Source organism: Hydra vulgaris, chromosome 03, assembly GCF_038396675.1.
Source record: "Hydra vulgaris chromosome 03, alternate assembly HydraT2T_AEP".
In the NCBI taxonomy this organism is placed as follows: Eukaryota; Metazoa; Cnidaria; class Hydrozoa; order Anthoathecata; family Hydridae; genus Hydra; species Hydra vulgaris.
This window is the reverse complement of record NC_088922.1, coordinates 15,816,795-15,831,621: the sequence shown is the minus strand read 5'-3', so window position 1 is coordinate 15,831,621 and position 14,827 is coordinate 15,816,795. Positions and strand designations below refer to the sequence as shown.

General features: G+C 30.0%; 1 protein-coding gene across 1 annotated transcript; it reads right to left on the bottom strand.

Annotated features, from left to right (window-relative positions):
* Window positions 1-10,837: 10,837 nt before the first annotated feature.
* LOC100209607 (uncharacterized) lies at window positions 10,838-13,684 on the bottom strand. The gene is made up of 4 exons (XM_065792455.1): window positions 12,724-13,684; window positions 11,801-12,085; window positions 11,628-11,705; window positions 10,838-11,235 (listed from the first exon to the last, which is right to left on the bottom strand). Exons 1-4 carry the CDS (start codon window positions 12,794-12,796, stop codon window positions 11,015-11,017), a joined length of 657 nt encoding a protein of 218 aa, XP_065648527.1. The 5' UTR covers window positions 12,797-13,684; the 3' UTR covers window positions 10,838-11,014.
* Between the last annotated feature and the right edge of the window lie 1,143 nt (window positions 13,685-14,827).

Genomic DNA, 14,827 nt, shown 5'->3' with positions numbered 1-14,827 from the left:
TATAAATATATATATATATATATATATATATATATATATATATATATATATATATATATATGATTTTTAAAAGTCATTTCTTGTTATACGATATGTTTATAAATATATAAATTGATTTTAATAAAAAAGACAGCGTCTAATTATTTTTTCCATGCTTTATATAAGGTTACTTTCTATATATATATATATATATATATATATATATATATATATATATATATATATATATATATATATATATATATATATATATATATATATATATATATACATATATATATATATATATATATATATATATATATATATATATATATATATATATATATATATACATATATATATATATATATATATATATATATATATATATATATATATATATATATATATATATATATATATATATATATATATATATATATATATATATGTTTGTGTGCCACAAAACTTGAAATCAATTTTTGAAAGCATTTTTCTCAACCAATTTTGCTCAAATTTTGTACACTTAATCATTTTCGATGACAATACAAGGAAATGGAAAAATTTGACCAAAAAAAGTTAATTAAGTTAACAAAAATTTAATTTGTATACCCCATATACTTTATTTATTTGATATGAATTGCGTATTATGTCACAAAAATCATTAATTTGCAAATTATTTGCAGTTTCGAAGACATTAAAGCGCAGCGATTCAAAACCTATTGTTTTAAGTTATTAAGTTAATAAGTCTTAAGTTATTAAGTTAAAAAAAAAAAATTTAGTAAAAACAGTAATTTTTAAATTAAAAAAAAAAAAAAAACAGTAATTTTTCCCTCTACAAAAGATAACAAAAAAAGAATTTCTAGGCCCAATAGAATTCTGCTTGCATAAAGCATGGATTTGAAAAAAGAAATTTTTTTTTAATTTCCTAGTTAAATATATTTTGATATACTGCTATATTAACGATATTTCGCTGACCTATTGTAGTCAGTGTCATCAGGTAATGAAAAAAACGTTACAAAATAACATAAAACTAACCTTTTATTAAAGAAGACATTAAAAATCGTTAAATATAAAAACCAATCAAATAATAAAATAGTGACGTCAGTTAAATTTTTGTCAAAAATGATCCCTAAGTTTTTGTTTTCACATTATCCCCGTCATTTCTTTTTAGAACAGTTTGCCCAATACCTATCTCGTATCGATTTCTTGCTTTATTTATCACCAGGGGTTCTCTTACTTTTCTTATCCTGTATTCTGGAATGACTGCCAAGGTCTTAGGATTCAGCTAATCAAAAGTACCACGGCATGTTCTAGAATGTTGCGTGGCTCCTAAACTCGACCATTTTTGATTTTTACTGGCTCTTTGGTGTTCCGCATTTCTTCAAATGATTTTCTTTTTGGTCTCGCTATTATATATATATATTTCCACATGAGCATTTAAGTTGGTAAACTCCCGGATTTGAAATCGGAGGTAGTTTTGTTTTATTGTTGCATAATATGTTATTTAAATTGGGAGCTGAAGTAAATATAACTCTGATGTTTTGTTTTCTAAATTCTCTTCGGAGTTTAGGGTCAATAATAGGTATCCAAGGTAGTTTAACAAACTGCTTATCTAATTGTTTAGATGTAGTATTTTTTAAAACGTGGTCAAAATAGTTTTTGGTTATTTTAATAAGATGACTTTTGTTATAGCCGTTTTCAAAAAATATATCTCTGAGGAAGTCAATTTCTTGTGAGAGGTGTTTTTGGGAGCAGATTTGTTTTCCTCTACATAGAAATCCTTTAAAGACGCCAGTGATTATGCTTTGTTTGATGTTAGAGTTTGGTTTTATTTGAACATTTGTTACTGCATCCGTACTTGTTTTGATTGTTATCACATATCGTACTTAAAATTTATAAAATCCTTTAATTGTATTTGTAATATTTATATCTAAAAAGTTTTCTTTCGTTTTCAAGTTCAACAGTGTATTATATGGAGGTGTTTGGTTCATTTAAACTTTTAAGAAACAGTTCTTGTTTTTCTTTCGAATCGAAGCGAGCTATCGAGTATCGTCTACATATCATTTGCAAGTCACTGGTTGGAATGAATTAACAAATTATATTAAGGGCTCTTTTTTCTATATTTTGCAAAATGCTTCAGCTATGAAGATAAAAAAAGTGCCTTTAATATAGCCTTTGTTAATTCATTCCTACCATTAACTTACAAAAGATATGTGGATGATAGTGACTATTATATTATTGGTTTATATTGGTTTTTATACTTTACGCTTTTTATTGTCTTCTTCTTTAAACGGTTGGTTTGGTGCTACTTTGTAACGTTTTTTTCATTACCTGATGAAGCTGACCACAATAGGTCAGCGAAATATTGTTAATATATTATTATATCAAAATATATTTAAAAAATAGCTATACGCTGCCTTTTTTTATTAAAATCAATATATATAAACACACAGTATTGGACAAAACATTCGCAACAAACATCAAACAATGCTAAAAAGTGTTCCTAATTTTACATGTCTTAAAAACAAAACGAACTATACTACCACAGCGAACAGTTCAGGAGTCTGGAGTCATAGCATGCCATGACATGAGCAATCAGCTGACAGGTGACAGCACACAGGCAGAATTTCGTTAATAAGTGCCATTTTGCAGCGGACAAAACAAGTGCAACTTTTTTGGTTTGTTTCATTTTCTTAAGTCTGGTTCGTGTCAACGTCACGGAAGTTTTTTGATAATTAAAGGAAGTATCCAGAAGTTTCCAGAATCATGCAGAAGCTTCCAGAAGTTTCCAGAAGGAACATCTGGAAGCATCCAGTAGCATCCAGAAATATTCAGAAACATTCAGAAGCATCCAGACGCATCCAGAAGCTTCCAGAAGCATCGAAAAGAAGCATCTAGAATCTTCCAGAACAGGTTCACACAGGTTCATTTTACTATATAAGAGACATGTAAATCGACATGCCATTCAGTCAGTATATGGAAGTCAATCAGTCAGTATTATCAAGACAGTTTATCGAAGTGAGTTTTATCAAAGTGTTTTATCGAAGAACATCAATACAAGAAGTGAAATACAACAAGTGTTTCATTACATCAATACAGTCCACATCCAACCAAGACGTTGTGTTCCACAGAGCATTATTGTATCATCACAAGGTAAATAGAACACGGTAAGCCTTGAGAAGCGTGATTATTTATTTTTATTATTTTTATGACTTCAAGTGCAAAAATGGCTCCTGACAGTCTTGGATTAGAACTAAGAAAGAAAATTATTGGCGATTACGTAAGTGGAATGTCACAAAAAAGTATTTGTGATAAATATCGCGTAAAAAAATGGACCGTATCAAGACTATGCTCCAAATATCGTTCTACGGGGAAGTTGGCAGCAGATAACAAAGGTGGAAGACCACGTTTCACCACTTTTAGAGAGCATTCTATGATTGTCAGATCCGTCAAGAAGGATCCCTGGATATCATCAGTCAAGATACAAAAGCAATTAGAGCTGCCTGTATCGGACCGAACAATCAGACGACGTGCTGTTGAAGCCGGATTGTTTTCTCGACGCCCTGCAAAGAAAGCGCTGATTTCACTAAAAAACAGAAGAAAAGACTCCTGTTTGCTATATCTCATATTGAATGGAATGTGCAAAAATGGCGAACTGTCCTGTTCAGTGATGAATCGAAGTTCAACATTATTGGGAGCGATGGCATTTGCCGTGTACGCCGACCGGCCGGAAAACGCCTTGATTTACGTTACTGCCATAAGACCGTGAAGCATGGTGGAGGCAATGTAATGGTCTGGGGGTGTTTTTCTGCTAACGGTCTAGGTCCAATACATCGAAACGATGGAATAATGGACCGTTTCATGTATAAAAATATCCTGAAAGATGTTATGTTACCTCATGCTGAATGGAATATGCCAATAAAATGGGTTTTTCAGCAAGACAACGATCCGAAATACACTGCAAAAGTAGTCAAGTAGTGGTTTCAAGACAACCACCTATCGGTGATTGATTGGCCACCTCAATCTCCGGACTCAACCCTATCGAGAACCTGTGGGAGATCGTCAACCGCAGAATTAATCGTGAAGGTGTTCGTAATAAGGATCAACTGTTTGAACAAATCCAAAAGACCTGGGCAGCGATTCCACAAAGTTTCATTGATCACCTGATTGAATCTATGCCTCGAAGATGCAAGGCTATGATCGACAACAAAGGATTTGCCACGAAATGTTGATAGCGAAATACAGCTTGGTCAACATTTTGTCGAGTTGCACTTGTTTTGTTCAGAAAGAAATCAACTCTTTTTAATACTTTTGATTAATTTATTAACTTTCGTGTACAAATAATGAACTTTGTGATGAATAAAACTTGAAGAACTTTGTCTCTAAACAGCTACATAGTTATTTCTCTAAATTGAAAAAATGCAGCACTTTTATATAAAGAAACTAAATTAGCATTATTTGGTTGCACTCGTTTTGTCCGATACTGTACTGTAAGAATTCGTTCTTGTCCGATAGATATTTGAACCAAGATCTGTTCGCAGTCCTGTTTTTTATTTATATCTTTGATCTCGATTACATCCAAATTCTAAAAATTGTTATATACTAAATATACTATATACATATACTTTTTATTTCTTTTTTATTTATTTTTTTTGTAATTTACTTTCCCAAGGCCAAGAAGGCCACTACAGATGAGGAGGTTACTTGTGGTTATAACCCTCTCCCAACTCTATAACTCCAAAACACGAACCTTGACGAACAAGGCTGCTGCGCAGAAGAACAAGAAGAACATCTATATATATATATATATATATATATATATATATATATATATATATATATATATATATATATATATATAGATGTTCTTCTTGTTCTTCTGCGCAGCAGCCTTGTTCGTCAAGGTTCGTGTTTTGGAGTTATAGAGTTGGGAGAGGGTTATAACCACAAGTAACCTCCTCATCTGTAGTGGCCTTCTTGGCCTTGGGAAAGTAAATTACAAAAAAAATAAATAAAAAAGAAATAAAAAGTATATGTATATAGTATATTTAGTATATAACAATTTTTAGAATTTGGATGTAATCGAGATCAAAGATATAAATAAAAAACAGGACTGCGAACAGATCTTGGTTCAAATATCTATCGGACAAGAACGAATTCTTACAGTACAGTATCGGACAAAACGAGTGCAACCAAATAATGCTAATTTAGTTTCTTTATATAAAAGTGCTGCATTTTTTCAATTTAGAGAAATAACTATGTAGCTGTTTAGAGACAAAGTTCTTCAAGTTTTATTCATCACAAAGTTCATTATTTGTACACGAAAGTTAATAAATTAATCAAAAGTATTAAAAAGAGTTGATTTCTTTCTGAACAAAACAAGTGCAACTCGACAAAATGTTGACCAAGCTGTATTTCGCTATCAACATTTCGTGGCAAATCCTTTGTTGTCGATCATAGCCTTGCATCTTCGAGGCATAGATTCAATCAGGTGATCAATGAAACTTTGTGGAATCGCTGCCCAGGTCTTTTGGATTTGTTCAAACAGTTGATCCTTATTACGAACACCTTCACGATTAATTCTGCGGTTGACGATCTCCCACAGGTTCTCGATAGGGTTGAGTCCGGAGATTGAGGTGGCCAATCAATCACCGATAGGTGGTTGTCTTGAAACCACTACTTGACTACTTTTGCAGTGTATTTCGGATCGTTGTCTTGCTGAAAAACCCATTTTATTGGCATATTCCATTCAGCATGAGGTAACATAACATCTTTCAGGATATTTTTATACATGAAACGGTCCATTATTCCATCGTTTCGATGTATTGGACCTAGACCGTTAGCAGAAAAACACCCCCAGACCATTACATTGCCTCCACCATGCTTCACGGTCTTATGGCAGTAACGTAAATCAAGGCGTTTTCCGGCCGGTCGGCGTACACGGCAAATGCCATCGCTCCCAATAATGTTGAACTTCGATTCATCACTGAACAGGACAGTTCGCCATTTTTGCACATTCCATTCAATATGAGATATAGCAAACAGGAGTCTTTTCTTCTGTTTTTTAGTGAAATCAGCGCTTTCTTTGCAGGGCGTCGAGAAAACAATCCGGCTTCAACAGCACGTCGTCTGATTGTTCGGTCCGATACAGGCAGCTCTAATTGCTTTTGTATCTTGACTGATGATATCCAGGGATCCTTCTTGACGGATCTGACAATCATAGAATGCTCTCTAAAAGTGGTGAAACGTGGTCTTCCACCTTTGTTATCTGCTGCCAACTTCCCCGTAGAACGATATTTGGAGCATAGTCTTGATACGGTCCATTTTTTTACGCGATATTTATCACAAATACTTTTTTGTGACATTCCACTTACGTAATCGCCAATAATTTTCTTTCTTAGTTCTAATCCAAGACTGTCAGGAGCCATTTTTGCACTTGAAGTCATAAAAATAATAAAAATAAATAATCACGCTTCTCAAGGCTTACCGTGTTCTATTTACCTTGTGATGATACAATAATGCTCTGTGGAACACAACGTCTTGGTTGGATGTGGACTGTATTGATGTAATGAAACACTTGTTGTATTTCACTTCTTGTATTGATGTTCTTCGATAAAACACTTTGATAAAACTCACTTCGATAAACTGTCTTGATAATACTGACTGATTGACTTCCATATACTGACTGAATGGCATGTCGATTTACATGTCAAATTTTTACAAAGATATGAACATTTAGCAAATGAACTCAAAGTTTTGCCATGCTTACTTAAATCTAATCAAATTACACATTCCTATGTTCAAAGAACAAACAAAGATCCAACCTTAATGGTTTACCAACGATTTGAGAAATTTAACTTAAACTTAAATGCAAGCTCTGGTTTAAAACGTTCAGCTCGGCTGATAAATCAAATGCTATTATCAAATTTAAACGAATCTCAAAAGAAGTTAAAAACAAATTTAATTATCAGTAAGAAACTACGGAAAAGATCTCCAAAAACTTTTGTACTCATACTTAAATTCTCAAAATAAAACAAGACCTAAAATCGAATCAATAAAACTCTAATCCGGCGAAGTTACTTTCGACCAACAGCAAATTACAAACTAACGACTAAACAAACACTTTTATTCAGTTTTCGATAAAAATTGTTCGAATATCGATCATCCATTCCCGATTTTCAAATCAAGAACATCAAACATCTGCTTATTCAATCAATCTTCTCTTTCGATTTTGATAATTAATGCGCAGATACAAAATCTCGGCTCACGCAAGATTCCTGGTGGCGACAACATTCACCCTCAACCATTACACGAGTGTCATTCCAGCTTCTCTGAAGCTCTTCTTCCGATCTTTGTTCATACCCTTCAAAACGGTACTCGATTCATCTCTTGGAAATCAGCCAAAATCACTCCGATTTTCAAAAAAGGAGACAAACAATTAGTTTCAAATTATCTACCAATCACCCTCACATCTTTACTTTACAAGATTGTGGAACGCATAATTAAAGCAGTAATGATGAAACACCTTATCGATAACAATCTTCTCAACTCAGCACAGCACGGCTTTGTTCCCAAAAAATCATGCTCAACGAATTGAATAGAATCAATTGACATTATCTCACAAGCGCTAAATGAAGGCAATGAAGCAGATGTTATATTTTTAGATTTTGTTAAAGCCTTTGATCTTGTCCATTATGACTCTCTTCTACTTAAACTCAGTGCGTATGTTTTTAAAGATCAGTTGCTTGATTGGCTAAAATCTTTCTTTACAGGTCGAAGACAGAAAGTAGTTATAGGTTCAAACTTGTCAGAATGGAAAGAGGTAAAAAGTGGTGTCCCCAAGGCTTTTTATTGGGCCGCTGCTTTTTATTATATTTATTAACAACCTCCCCGATGCAATGACACACTATGTCAAACTCTTTGCAGACAATTTTAAACTAATAGGAATTATCAGAAGTTTAAACGATCGAATGACGCAACAAAAAGATTTAAACAAAATTGTTGATTGGTCAAAAAAATGAAAAATGAAGCTGAATTATGCAAAATGCGAACCGATGGTAATCAGGAAATTGTCAGCAACACCAAAAGTTCCTGTATATAATTATACAATATTTAACGACAATAGGTCTCTTTATTAGCTAGAAAAAGCTGTTTCTGAACGAGATCTTGGTGTAAAATTACAAATAACCTGAATTGGAAAGATCACTCAAAACTTGTTTCAACCAGAGCAAACTTCGTGCTTGGGTCTCTTAGGCGGTCATTTAAAACACGGAATATAGTAACAGTTTTAATACTTTATTGATCCTTTGTCCGTCCTCATCTGGAGTATGCGTCCTCAGTTGGGAATCCTTACCACCAATTAGAATCAAACTAGTTAAAAAGGTCCAAAGACGAGCTACGAAGCTGGTTCCTGAACTAAAGAGTATGACATAGCAAGAGAGACTTACAAATTGGTTTAACAACATTAGAAGAAAGGCGTAATAGAGGTGATGCAAATCAATATTTTAAAGTGATAAATAATTTCAATATTGTCAAACAATATTACCCAAACACAATTGCAAGCTCAATCGGTTTAGAAGGACTAGCGAGTAGAGTAAGGGGTTACCCTTATTGTATTTCTAAGCAAGTAACTAAGAACTGTGCTCAAAGAGAAAACTTCTTTTCAAATAGAACTGTGCCTATCTGGAATCAGCTACCGATAAAAGTCGTCAACGCCTAGTCAGTTAACTGCTTCAAGAACCTTTATGACAAGCACTAAAAAGTGCAACGGCTGCTTTAACAAAGCAAACTGGTTTACTAGAACCTACTTCGAGAGCAGCCTAAGCTTATTATTATTATTATTATTATTATTATTGTTATTATTGTTATTATTGTTATTATTGTTATTATTGTTATTATTATTATTATTATTATTATTATTATTATTATTATTATTATTATTATTATTATTATTATTTTTATTATATAGTATATATCAATTTTTAGAATTTGGATGTAATTGCAAAAAAAAAAATAATATCAAATTTTGTATATGATGAGCCCATTTGCAAAACTTACTAGCATCAAGTAAGTTTATTTTGAAAAATTTATGAAAACTGAGCCACTAATAGTTGCTCATCAACAAAAATTGATGTCTCCTTTGGGTTTGTTTGTAAAAACTTTCAATTATTCTAACATTTAAATCGATAATAGGTATTTATATATAGAATATGGCAAAAACTCAATACTTTGCAGATCCTTAAATATGATCTTTAAATGATAAGATTGATTATGATCTTTACATGATAAGGTTGGATTTTTTTAATTATAAAAATCTTACTATAAAATTAATTGATGTATATAAAATGTAGGCAAAACTCAATATTTTGCAGGTCATTAAATAGGATCTTTAAATTATAATAAGGTTAAAATATAAATAAGGTTGATTATGATCTTACAATGATAAGATTAGATTTTTTTAATTTTAAAAACCTGACTATAAAATTGATTTATTAATTTCACGCCTAAGATCAAACTATTATATTATGCATGATAATAAATTGTCTCTTTTTTGTTAAAATATAATTACTTATTACATGATAATAATGGTTCAGATAGCTTTCACATTTGTATAAGCTAACTTGATTAAATCTTTATTATATTCTTTATTTTATATTCTATAAATCTTATTTATATATTTTTTTATATTTTGCAGAGATCATGGTCAAGTATGTCGAGAATGGACTAGAAAGTTGCTTTAGAGATATCCTGGAAAGAGCGCCGGATAAAAAAGGCTTCGGTGACCGTGAAAAACTAAACCAACAGTTTTTATGATATTTTTTAGATCTGTAATTTGAAATATGCTTTAATCTTGTGTATACTTTCAATTTTGTGTTTTATTAGTTTTAGTTAATTCGGCGCATTGATTGCCGTTTCTGTTATGTTTTCTGAATATTAAATTTTTATCCCCAAAACCCTACAAATTCATAACAGAACAACTATAAAGTAAAATAACTTCTTAAAGATTGTGCGTTATAATTTTATTGTAGACAACCTTAGTGTATTTACCTTCAGCACTATTTTACTTCTTTATATAATTGCTTTTACATTCCTCTTGCTATAATCTTTGTTTACAAAAAGCTGATCGTTTACTAACTTCAATGTTTTTTATTTTCGGATACGTTGGCGCATAATTACCTCCTTGCAATACAAGAAAAACAGCATCTTTAAATATTTTCGTTTGTACTACATTTACTGTTATGAGCTTATTCAAATTGATATTAATTTTTTTTTTTTAATAGAATGTGAATTTTTCACCGCTATTTAATGAAAAGCAACATTCAAAAATGACTCTAAAATGTTAAATGGTTTTTATCTAACATTTTAAATTTTGTGTGTGCTATACATTCCTTGCTCAAACGACATTGACTATAAATTTTTAAATAAAGAAAAGATGACAGTTGAAATAGCAACTCTAGAGACTTATCTTAATACGTACAGATATAAGATTAGGCCTAAACGTGTTAGAAAAATCTTAACATACAAAAATATTGTTTTATAGGATAAGACCCTAATAACCATCAAAAATTGCGTGCAGGCTTTGGGTAATTTTTTTTTTAATATTTAAACCATTAATAACTTTTTCTCTTCTTTGGGTTTGTTAAAAATTTCAACACAAAAAAAATTTAAACACGTTAGGTTATATAGAAATTAAATATTGCAATAAACGTTTAAATTAAATCTTGAATTATAATATTTCTTACTTTTTTTTTAACTTTTCAATTTTCTAAAAAAAGTGGTCACTTCATTTGCTTTATTGATTATAAATACCCCACAGGAAAAGGGAAGGGAAATAGCAAAAAATTTATATACATGGTTTTTAAATTTTAAGTTTAGAAATTAATAAAAAAAACTTTCCTTAGTGTAAGCAACAGTGTACAATATGTGTATAAAGTATTGTTATAACACAGTTAAGTATAAATGAAACTTGAGTCTTGATTTCCCAAATTTGACATGTCTTGATTTACCAATATACCTTGTTAAATTTGAATTATTGATTTTTTTCTACCCAGTCATTTTCAACTATTATGCCTATTATCTCGTCAAAGTTATCTATTTTCAAATATACATTTCCAATCGATCGCAAAGGATCTCTTCTCGCCCCTTTTAAAAAAGCATTTATAGAAAGTCCTTGGTCAGATGCCAGATGATATTTCAACACGCCATCAATCACCTCAGGTTTATTTCTTCGAATACTGTAGTAACTGTAGCCTTAAAAAAGAATATAAAATACGTTGTTTAACAGAAAAACAAATTTTTTATACGACGTCAAACCTGAAAAATTATTAAACGTTTGAAAGTCAGTTTTAAAAAAAAAAAAAAATTTGATATTTAATTCTAGAAGTTAAAAAAATTAGTTTTTTTTTTAGCTCTTAAACTCGTAAAATAACAATTCTTCTGAAGGAGCATCGTCTTTGAGAGAATGTCGCCTGTTAAACCTACATTAATTTAAATGCAGTTTAATAAAGTTCAATATTTTGCAATTGCTCTATTTAAAACAACTTTATACAAAAGTATATTTTAAAAAAAAATTATTAGATGGTGAATTAAATCAAATGTTAATATAAAAAATTCGTTTATAATAAAATAAATAACTTAGTTACCAATTTTTGATTTATTCCATGGAGGTTCTTCCTTTTCGGTCCATTGATCCACTTCTAAGTCACTAATTAATCCAAGACCTAAAATACATTTAGAAAGCAAATACAGTATGTGAGCAAGTTATTAGATTTTAAATAACTCAACTAATAAAATTAAAAAAAAAAAAGAAATGTACTAATGCTTTCTTTTCTTTGAAATTTTTCTTCGGGAGCAGGAGGATTTATAGTTTTAAGGAAGTCGTTGTTTATTTCAACACAATCCTCATCAACCATCATTCCTGTAATAACATGGCAACCATTTATCTTTTTTATTTTTAAGTAGCAATTAGTTATTGAAAGCAATGGATCTCTCAATGCTCCATACAAAAACGTGCAGCATGGATCCCCATCACTGTTTGCCATATAATACTCAAAAAATTCAGGTTTTTTAGTCACTCGATAGATTGTATGCTTTTCGTAACCTGAAAAAAAAAAATTAAGTTATAAAAAATAGTTTTCGCTATATAAGTCTGGTTGGTCATACTTTAATCAAACCTAAGTGTAACAAGAGAAGTCTTTCTGTTTTTAAATTAGGAAGTCTGTGTTTTTGCTAGTCAATTTCATTTCTGGAAGTTACCTAAATGTACAGGAATTATATGAATGCCAAACCCATGTATGTATGCCTAAGTTTATTTTTTAAATTGCTATTTCACTTATTTCAGTTCTTCCTATCATTTTTTCTTCTTATCTTTTCGCTATAACTTTTAAATGTCTAACTATTTTTTAATAAAATTTCAAATCTGTAAATAGCGTTTTGATCTAGTTTAATTCTTAACATTTTTTACTTTCAAAATTCTTTTGTCTTCACAAATGGGCTAGAGTGGTCATAAAGTGGTCCGAATTTTTTGGCATTTAATTCTGACTAATTATTATAATTTTTGAAAATGTTTCATATTAGTTTACAATGAGCATAAAAAGTCATACTAAGAATCTACAAATGTATTCAAGCAATTACTATAACAAATTCTACTGACAAAAATAAGATTGCGTTCATGAGAATAACATTAAATGTTATACCAATGTTACCGAGCGCCTTATTAACTAAATGGCATAGATATACCTGAAGTTTGCAAGTTTGACGGAGGAACTCCATTTGACCATTTTTCAGACTCAAAATTTCCAAACAAATCCATGTTTGTTTTCTAAAACAATAACGTTTTGAATAAGTCACTAAAAAATGTAAAATATTACTGGCGTATCAAGGAGAACTATTTCATTCATTTTGCCGGGAAAAACATTTTAATGTATTTCAAAATTGACTTTCAATCTCCAAGCGCAAATCAATATTCTCAATTAGTATTTAGTATTTAGTCAAGCGTATCTAAATTTTTGATTTTGTTGACAATCTTTGATAAAACTGTTACTTGGATATTTTCGTTTAAATCATTATTTCCTCTCCAAAAACATTAAAATGTAATTATTAATTAAAGCGAAAAGAATTTTGTGTTAATAAACGTGCGATAAATTTCAGATATAAGTCATAACTAGAAAGTATGTTGTATATTGTCGCCATGTTCAATTTCATATACTTATAAAACAAAAGTAACTCAGTTAATAAATGTTATAATCAAATAAAATTTACTAATAAAAAATGTAATAATATCTTCTAAAAATTGCAATGTTTTTTGTCATATAGTTTTTCGTCTTAACATTAACGAATTTGTCTTTTATAAGCAGAATATATTTATAAATAAAAACTTGACTAAATTTGTCTAAGTTATATCCTCTCATAAAGCACGCCCTATAACACTTAATATGGTATTATTTGACAACATATTTGTTTAAATTAAAGGAAAACATTGTCTGTAATTTGTAACGTATTTTTTTTCAATTATTGATAATATCAATCGCGATAACTAGTCTTTTTTAGTATATAATAATACAATACTGCGTATACCACGTAACAAAATGAAATAAAGAAGCGACAAAAAAACTAACGACATAAAATAATGAGGTAAAAGTATTTAAAAAATATTCAAAAAATGATTTAATACTTTATGTAAACAACTCAGTTAAACTGTGTTGTAACACGAGTAAAAGTAATTCGCTTAGGTAAACTCTTTCTATAAAAATATTAAAAAATTTCATACATCTGAAAACATAAACAAATTTATTTACAAAGACAATATCTGTAAGTGTCGAACAGTTTTAATCATTTTAATGTTCTTGAAAAAACAAGCGTCACTGCTGCGTATTAAAAATTTGGACAGAAAATCTAATTGTAATTCAAAAAAAAACCTTGCATAGTTTATGAGGCAAGATAGATCTTGATTTTGGTTTCAACAAACGATAAAAATAACTTTTGTTATTATTATCATTATTATTGTTATTATTATTATTACTATTATTATCATTATTATTACTAATTGTTATTATTATTACTTAATTTAATAATTTAAAGCTTTTAATTCAATTATCAATTAAATTTCTTCCCAACAAAAGAAAAAATTCCTCCATCTCCGATAAAACGGACGTTTTAATTTTAAATTTACGTTTTATTAAATAATAATATATTATTCTATACTTTTCAAATTAATTGTGAATGCTGTTTGAATGGTGTATAATATTGAATGTCGTTTGAATAATGTAATTTTGAATGTTGTTTGTATGGTACTTTTGCTTTAAAAAATTCTTAACCAAAATTAGAAGTTTAATAAATTATAAAAAATTCCTTTGAGTTTTGTCTGTAGTAGTAATAAAAAACATTTTCGCGTTTTATTTTTTATATTAAAGTAAATTTATGTATTTGCATCGTTAATCACCTACATTAAATAAATAATGTAAAAGATTATATTTGGCATTACAGCTCCTCCACGTTTCAACTTTAAGTCTGATTTTTAATTTGCTTTATTTATTTATTTTTCAGGGCCGACGATACGAATTTCAAAGCCGAGGGGCACAATTATCTATTTCTAATAAAAGTTCTCTATATCTAGAAATTTATTTTAAAAAAAGGTCCTCTAGAATGAAAGTGTGTGTGTGTGTGTGTGTGTGTGTGTGTGTGTGTGTGTGTGTGTCTGTGTGTGTGTGTGTGTGTGTGTGTGTGTGTGGGTGTGGGGTGTCAGGGGTGGGGTGGGGTGGTATTTAAGTGAGCCCCTCGCCATCGGCCTCCCCTCCCCAGTCGTTGGCTCTGTTTTTGAATAATATAGTCAAAATATGAATAT